The sequence below is a fragment of the Hesperophylax consimilis genome, chromosome 3, assembly GCF_061612785.1.
Source record: "Hesperophylax consimilis isolate HC1 chromosome 3, BYU_Hcon_1.0, whole genome shotgun sequence".
NCBI lineage: Eukaryota > Metazoa > Arthropoda > Insecta > Trichoptera > Limnephilidae > Hesperophylax > Hesperophylax consimilis.
This window is the reverse complement of record NC_142838.1, coordinates 32,412,782-32,421,522: the sequence shown is the minus strand read 5'-3', so window position 1 is coordinate 32,421,522 and position 8,741 is coordinate 32,412,782. Positions and strand designations below refer to the sequence as shown.

At 36.4% G+C, this 8,741-nt stretch overlaps 1 protein-coding gene across 1 annotated transcript; it reads left to right on the top strand.

The window, feature by feature from the left end:
• Nucleotides 1-2,299: 2,299 nt before the first annotated feature.
• Nucleotides 2,300-3,256, top strand: LOC149425293 (mitochondrial import receptor subunit TOM40 homolog 1-like). Its single transcript, XM_089650760.1, has one exon. The coding sequence runs from the start codon at nt 2,300-2,302 to the stop codon at nt 3,254-3,256; it is 957 nt and encodes a 318-aa protein (XP_089506886.1).
• The last annotated feature ends 5,485 nt before the right edge of the window (nt 3,257-8,741 follow it).

Here is an 8,741-nt window from a genome sequence, read left to right as displayed (position 1 = left end):
CCTACTATTTAGTGATTTCGAATCTTCGAAGAGGTAGTAAGAGAGAATAATAATTTTAGAATAGCGCTAATCATTCTAAAAAACTCAAAACTTTGGCTTCACCAGTTGTAAGTTGGTAGGTACTAGATGCCTATATTATATCGAATTTGATGGACGGGTTATTTCGCTGAATTTAACCAAATCACCAAATTTCAAAGTTGGAATTCAAATTATACAAGGACGGGTTGTTTCGGAGAATTTGAACAATTAATCAAATTTCGAAGTTCATTTTCAAGTTCTGTGACATATTTTTTTCAAATTCTGTCATTATTTCAGTTCTGTCAAGCAACTAGCCTATAATGATATAATAACAGAACTTGAATAGGACTTTCACAGAACCCGGAAAAGAACGTTGAAATTTGACGAATTGTTCAAATTCTCCGAAACAACCCGTCCTAGAGATGTGATATTTAACAGAATTTGAACAATTCATCAAATTTCAACGTTCATTTTCGGGTTCTGTGAAAGTCATATTCAAGTTCTGTTAGATATTCAACGAACTTTGAAATTTGAAGAATTGTTCAAATCTCTGAAACTACCGGTCCTAACAGAATTCGAATGGAACTCGAATTTTATCTTTGAAATTTGAGGAATTATGTGTAACAACCCGTCCTAAATATGTATTAACTTAATCCGTGAGACCAGGTGGGTTTAGGAGGTTTCAATGATCATGCCAGGCTTCATGAGATTGACCCCAAAATTTTCCTTCATTCTTCTTACATTTTTCCGTTGTGAATCATTTCATATGACCAAACCACCAACCTATTAATTTTATTTTATTTCTTTAAATAGGTTTCACTCAAATATCTGCAGCCATTGCCAGCCAAATGCTCTCTGAGTGTGCTTAAGTAAATTTAATGGAGCGCTCCGTACGTTTGTCATAATGTGATTAATTTCCGTATCGGCTTTTTGGGCGGCGCAAATTTTAAATTCCACAAATTGTTTCGCTCAGTTTGCGACCGGCCGCGACGTGTTTGGGCTGTTAATGGGGCCGGGGGGCTCCGGGGGGGCAGTTCCGGGGGAGGGGGGCTCGGTAACTCATCCCCGGACCGGCAATGAATCATGGTCACCCCAGCAACGGACGCCCATTAAAATATTCATGTTAATAACTGAGGCGATAGTGTTGTGATGTCTTCGCTTGGCGGTATTGCGGGACGGCGCACCCGCTCAAGCGAATTAATTTACACTGCTGGGGAATTCATAATTCAATAAAGTATTACTATGTGTAAATTTACTATCATAACAAGGCATACATTTAGATACAGTAGGGGATTTATACAGTCGCGAAGGTTGCTGTTGCAAAAAGCAATGGAAAAGCGGAAGAAAAAGAGGAAGAAAAGAAACAGCGTAAGCAAAAGACAAAATTAATAAACAATATTTGGGGCCTCCTGTCTCAAAACAAGCAGACTCAAAAATTTCCAATAATACAGATTCCAATAAAGCCCTAAAGCCCTTCAACGAGTAGTAATGATTATCTCCTCGTTCATGAAACCAGGGCCGGCCCTAGACGGGCGAAATTTGAGCGGTCCCAAAGATATTAGAAGAACGAGATATGCTATCTTGGCCGCCGGACCGTAGGCGGAGTACTACCTAATTAGGGTACTTTGAATACTATCGGGACGTGTACGCACAGAAATCTGTTCTCTGTATTAGTGCGGATACCTTAGCGTAAGCGAAGGTGTGCAGTAGTATTGGTGAACAAAACCGGCGACACTGGGCAAAACAATTCCACACAGTATGAACTGCTCATAGCACATCTCGTTCTTCTAATATCTTTGAGCGGTCCTCTCCGGGCGCCGAATTGCCAAGGCGCTGATAATACCTAATACCTAACAGTCCTAACACATCACCCTTGAGATTATTTTTCATAAATACAAATCATCCGAATATTATTGATTACAGTGATCACTGATCACGTACCTCGGCGGATACCTACATGTTTTGACAAAAGGTGCAACAATTTTGCTCAGAGCCGGCTTTGCGATGCACCTCTACTCCCAGTTGACACAGGAAGAAGAAGAAATATTCCCTGGCATTGTGGCTTTTTTTTTACAATACGATATATTATAAGACAGGTCCCCTGCACCATTCGTCCCTGTTTAAATTCTTTAAATGGCGGTTGGTACTATTACCTACATTGAACTTTTTGATATTTAGTTTTGAACATCGAAGTGTTTTTTGTATTTTGTTTTTACCACGGACACCGTCATATTTGACGTTTGTTCTTTTGGTGTAAATATTTATAAAATGTAACCGAAGAATGGGTCAAAATGAAAGCAGCGGGAAGCCTGCCATCAAGAGGTTTCCGAAGAACTTTGCGAAATACCCGCCCGCCTATCGCAACTGCCTGGGGCCGGGGCTGCTCGAGGATCTGGACTCCAAAACCAGGGATATTCTACCCAAGTGCTTCGAGGGGGCCCATTTGAAGGTCAGGAAGAAACTGTCAAAGAACTTAGATCTTGGATATAATATGACCTTCAGCGCGGTTACTCCGAGCGGAGGACAACTTGCTAGCGACTTCAGAGGCAAGCGGACTGATTTGGAGTTCACATTATCTCCATCTGGGGCCACAGCGTTGCATACGAAAGTTTATCTATCTCCTAGTATATCATTGGACTTAGATTCACAACTCCAGTGGAAGAAACATTCTGTGGGCACCTTATCAATACAGTACAGCAAGTCCAAAACTACAACAGCCATTACTCTGTCTGCTTGTAAGGTCCCTTTTAAAGCCTTCCAACACGATGCGGACATATTCGAGAAATTAGAAGTCAAGAATAATATTCTGATGACTCTGGGCTTGCAATATGTGAGGAGGATTGCGAATAGTTGGATTCTTGGTACTGAGTGGAATGCGGGGCAAGGAGCGAGGCTGGCTGTGGCAAAGAGGATGAGAAGAGGGTGGGTGGGGGTGGTGGGAGACCAGGTTGAGCTGCAGGCCTACTGGTGGAGGCAGTTGGCTGGGCGGCTAGCGGTGGGGGGCACTTTGGGGACGCGCTGGGACGGCACGGGGGCAGCGGCGCGCGTGGGCGGCAGCTGGCGTGGCCCCGGCACCGTGGTGAAGGCCTCCATAGCCACGGACGGGCTGGTGGCGTGCACCATCAGAACCACCATGTTCCAGGGAGACTCGGCGCACTTTGCCCTCAAACTAAGTGGGCTCCTCAACCACGGGAATAGCAAGTTTCGCCTTGGGATAGGCTTCGAAGGGTATATCTAGATATTTACATGTTTCCTCCTAATGCTGTATTCATTTATTTATTCGTTTGTACTGTATAATATATTGCGTTAACTTATTCTTTCAATTTATTTTGATAATATAATAGAATATTACAATAGATCTATAATGGCAATGTTTTATTTTTTTTATATTTGTTTGCAGGGTTTGGAGTCGGAACACATGTTTTTCATTTAAGTTTATAAAATAACAATACATTATATTACCATCTAAAAACTGGTATAAATATCGCATACTTTGGCGTAATATGTACCTACGTATATACCGGATGATTTGTTGATAAGTGTACGCGCTTATATTGGTAACCAATCTCGACTACACGGGGGACTAACAAGGCTAGGTTAAGTTAGGTTTGTATAGCGTGGACACTAATTATAATTAATTACGGTAATTTCCCTTAAATTATTTTAAGGAAACCATTATTGTTTCAATCTCAATATTAATTTATTACTGTTTTAGACGATGACCATATTTATTTCCCTGGTAGCCAAGATTCATCGGAAAGCCAGAATACCAGATTAACTTGGTTGGCATCCAAAATATCATTAACAATGCCAACAATGATATTAAAACCAATTTACCTATTTTTTTATATTTTATTATCCTTTTAGTTCCTACAAATCATCGGCAAGTTGATTAAAAACATGAAATGATTGATGGATGGATCCTAATTTTAGCAATAAAGCGAATCGTGTTTAATTATTTTAATTCGACTATTTCAATCAGTCTGATGGATTTGTCACAATCACACAAAGGATTATAAAATTCAATTTTTTACAAAAGGGTTATCATCATTACAATAATTAATATAAATGTTATGAGAGGCAGAATTACACATTTTGTCTATAAACCTTCACGATTACGCCGTTGTGAGAAGGTGCAGTAAGCCAGGGCCCGGGGAGATGGGATGAGACGGTCGTAAGATTTAAGGGTGAAGTGGGAGTTTGAGGGGAGGGTGGGTAGTTAAACAGGGGGTGAAGCAAAACAAGAAACACGACTTACTCAATCAATTAGCGGCTAGATTGCAAAGGGTGGTGTGTGGTTTATAATATATTTTTATTAATTCGTTAATCAATTAGTGGAAGATGTATCAGTATCGTATTTGCATAATACCATCATTCTGTAAATTGGAACTCGTGAAACCTTTATTTTTTTGTTGATTCAATAAATAACTTTAAAGCATCGTAGTTAGTTATCAGTTATATAGCCTTTTTCGTTTTGAGGTAACCTTAACCTCATTACATCCTTATACGACTTCCTATAACCTAACTAGCCTAGACTATAACAGCTTTCGTATGATAGACAGCCCTGATTTATTTAGTCTATTTACCATCAACATACCAACTAGAACAACTCGATCGAATTTTTTTCTATTGCAACAATAATATCAGGTTATTTAGATACTCTCTTATACCTAGATGGCATGCAGTTGGCAACACTTTCGCAGAAATTGTTGATGTGTTCAACTACACGGAATATAGTTACAAGAAGGCTAAAATAACATATCTGAGTAATAATAACAATTAAGGTTAGCATGATACTTATCTTCTGCGTGGGTTTTGCATAATTAAGAAAATTTTACTTTTGATTACTGTTCCACTGAATTATTAAGTACTTAAATGTTCGTAAAGGCCCTTAAGGGCATATAAAATATATAAATAAATATGTTAAATTGCTTTCTAGATATGAAATATGCATATAAGAGTACCTATAATATTTATTTTATTTTATTTTTATTATCAACATAAAGTTGTTTTACAGGTGTTTTTCGATATCTGTCTCACTAGGAAACACCTGTGTCGAAACAGATGTATTGGATACATAAATTAGTATTTACATATTATTTGATACATGCATACTTAACTAAAATATAAATTATAAAGATGTATACATTTTGAACCGTGAAGACACAATAGAAAGTGTAGTTTATTCTACAGGGATAACAATATTATAAATGAATATGGAAAAGTTAAGATAAAATAGTTAATGAAATAATGAATGGAAGTTAATATAAGCAGTATAACCTAAGATAGCAAATATGCTATGTTGTACTGCGTTCAACATAATTATTCTGCCTACGGAGATACTGCAACCCACTGAAATGTTCCTGGAGAGACAAGTGCACCTTCAGATCCTTGCCAATCCAAGAATACCATCAAGCCTCCCATGGTTGCATGGATGGAGTCCCCCCTGATGGCCAGACAGGAGACGGGAAACGGTCAAACATCCTACATAAACGGCTATTTGTTTAAATTTATATATTTAATATTTTGTATATTTGTATTACTTTGCAATATGGAAGTATTGCATTGCACTATCGCTGCATGCCTTCTGGAATAAATTATTATTATTAATATAGTGTAATCGCAATAGGCGAATCAAGAGTGGACTGTAAAAATTAATTGTGAAATTCGAAGTTGACACAACTATGGTTGGAGATGAGAGAGACTTGAGAGACTTTGATGTTCTTCAAAGATGTTGATGGTTGGTTTCACTCACAGGAGATATAATTTATTTAATGCACAAGCTTCCATAACATCCAGGTTGGATAGGAAACATATTGAGTGAACCGAATATGTTCACTGCACAGCCTTCTACCCCGAGTTGATATCAATAAAAGCACCGATCATACAGAGATGTTATTCAACCAAGCTCCATCAATAAACTGGTTTGACAGTTACTTTTATTGTTTTAAAATGTCACACAAACATGGGTATAGTCGGATAATGACAGGTACCTACTTGTAGGTAAAATAGGATGGGAAAAATTTTAAGGACAATGTTAATGGAAGATTAATAGTTGCGTCAACATATAGGTATGCACTTATTAAACAATAATTATAACATTACGTTGTAATATGTACCTGCCTAATAATTTATTATTGATCTATGGATTGCTGGCTGCTCTTTGTTAGTTTTAGGTCAGTTATTTGCCTATAATCGTAAGTTAGTGTTATCAGTACCTAATTATTTTTCAATTATTTATGAATTTATTAAGGCCCATATTAGTCTTTTAATTATGAGTATGCAGCCATAAGTTAAATTTTATATTGTGTATTCATAAAGTTTTTCTTTAAACTTCTACATACTTTATTTTTATTATTTGTAAAGTTGCTGCGTTAAAATGATAATTTCTAATTTGTGTAATCTCGCTGCCTAGCAACAAAGTCTTTATGTTTCCCACCCGCATGACTATTAGATTATAATCCAAATTATCTAACTGCTTACATAGAATTATATTCAAATGAAGCATTTCTCAGATAAAATCATGGAAAAATGTTAGTTTATTCAAAAGGGCCTCCGTCCCTAGAAAACGCCATGGTCGAATTAATTCATTAAGATTGATTCTGGGTAAATGAAACACTTAATTAAAAGTAAGTGCGAGGGCATTAGGGAGGTCTCACTCGGGGGATGTTGGAGGTGGGTGCGGGGGGAGAGTGGTGGTGAGAGAGGGATGGAGATCTTCCCAGCCTCCGCTCTGAAGGTTTATCTCCGGCTTAACTGGTCCATACAAGGTGCCATATATATATTTTTTAATAATTTTACTAATTTACCAACTTTAAATGATCACGGTGTAAAAACTACGCGGCGCGTAAGGGAATAGGAAAATATGTTCGTAAACCGGTTAAAAACAACATTGCAGGCCTTTTGCGAATGAATTGATTGGTTTCCTGATAAACTTTTAATAAAATACTTTTAACTGTCAGTTTATTTTCTACAGCACGACCTGTATTATTACCAGATGGCGGTGGTTTTAAGCAGGGCCGGCCCTATGCGGGCGCAATCGGGGCAGTTCGCTCCGGGCGCCGAATTACCGAGGCGCCAAGGCGCTGATAATACCTAATACCTAACACTTGACACATCGCCCTTGAGATAATTTTTGTACGAATTCCTATATAAATTTTATCCTTATATCATAGGCACAATGCTATTTTCATCCAACTACCATTCATAATCGGAAGGTACTTACCTACCCTTTTGAACGAATAATTTTACCACATTTTTAATAAATTAACAATATTTTATATCTTTTCTTTTCTCCGAGTACGTCACAAATAACAAGTAATTTTTGAAGGATTTGATCAGATATTAGGAACGGCTAGTGTACCTACAGGTAAATATTGTTCTCTTGATTTGACTAGATATTTATTTTATTTATTGATCTTAAGTTAGCTCATATCGTCGTGTGTACTAATAGTTTTAGAAACATGTAAACAAATTTATAGTAATTGACAAACACTGAATCTTTAAATATTTAAATGTAATAACCTACATATTATATGTCACAAAAAAACATGAATATTTGAGGAAAATATGTTTACTCAATTCCTCTTCAAAACTTAAACATCTTCTCAATATCAGTAACTTTCTTCGGGATGTTGGTATGCAGTTGGACGGCCTGGTACATAAGAGATTTCTGGATGCTTGATTTTTTTTGTTTGAGATCTGATTTTCCTTGCATTTTTCGTCCCGTGTTCGTGTATCTCATGGTTGTAATTTATTTTTCTATTGAGTTCCTTAGAAATCATCCATATTGTAATTTTATGTATAAAAATAAGTACATTCAAATATATAATAATAATAATAACATGGCATTTATATAGCGCAGTTTAGTGACATTTCACTTCAACTATAACAAACTTAAAAACGGTCATTCAGTATTAGTGGTCATGTTCTTAAAATTATTATTACATTGTGCCTTACCCAATACAGATCTAATATTATAACACTAAATATGCTGTTTATACAAAGTGATAACAAAACTTAGAATAACAATAACAGCAGGACAGGACAAAACAAAAATATTAAAACCAAAACATAATATAAAACGGAAGGCAGTTTGTGCTCAGAAATGAGAATCTTCTAAGCAGACATTTTAAAAAGGTTTAAAATATAGCTTATTATAAAATATTGAAAAGAAGTTAAGATTTATGAATGGAAAGATTTTTTGAATAATTTTGTTTTTAAAGCCCTTTTAAAATCAGCCAAATTCTGGAGATTAGTAGCTGGAAGCTGGGGGAGCTGAGGGAAGTCTATTCCAGATGAGCGGGTGTTATAACGTCATAGAATTTAGCTCATTTAACATGTCTCTTAACAGTGTAAATATTCGTATTTGCATTATTTTCTTTTTCTCTTCATTGCAGAGAAAAAGAATACTTCAACTGTAATTACAATATGGTGATATAATTGTATAATATATTATCTGAAATGTTTCTTTATTTACTTTGTTTTGTACTCTGCCAAGAAATGATTTTTTTTTAATTGTATAGTCTGCATTGTTTGAAAAGTTCAGCTTTGAGTCTACATGAGGAACGTCTAGTGTATAAATAGCGTTCTCTTCATTTGACTATATATGAGGAACGGCTAGTGTATACATAGCCTTCTCTTCATTTGACTATATATGAGGAACGTCTAGTGTATAAATAGCGTTCTCTTCATTTGACTATATACGAGGAACGACTAGTGTA

Coding starts and splice junctions, on each gene's coding strand:
- LOC149425293 (XM_089650760.1), top strand. CDS start 2,300: ATGGGTCAAAATGAAAGCAGCGGGAAGCCTGCCATCAAGAGGTTTCCG.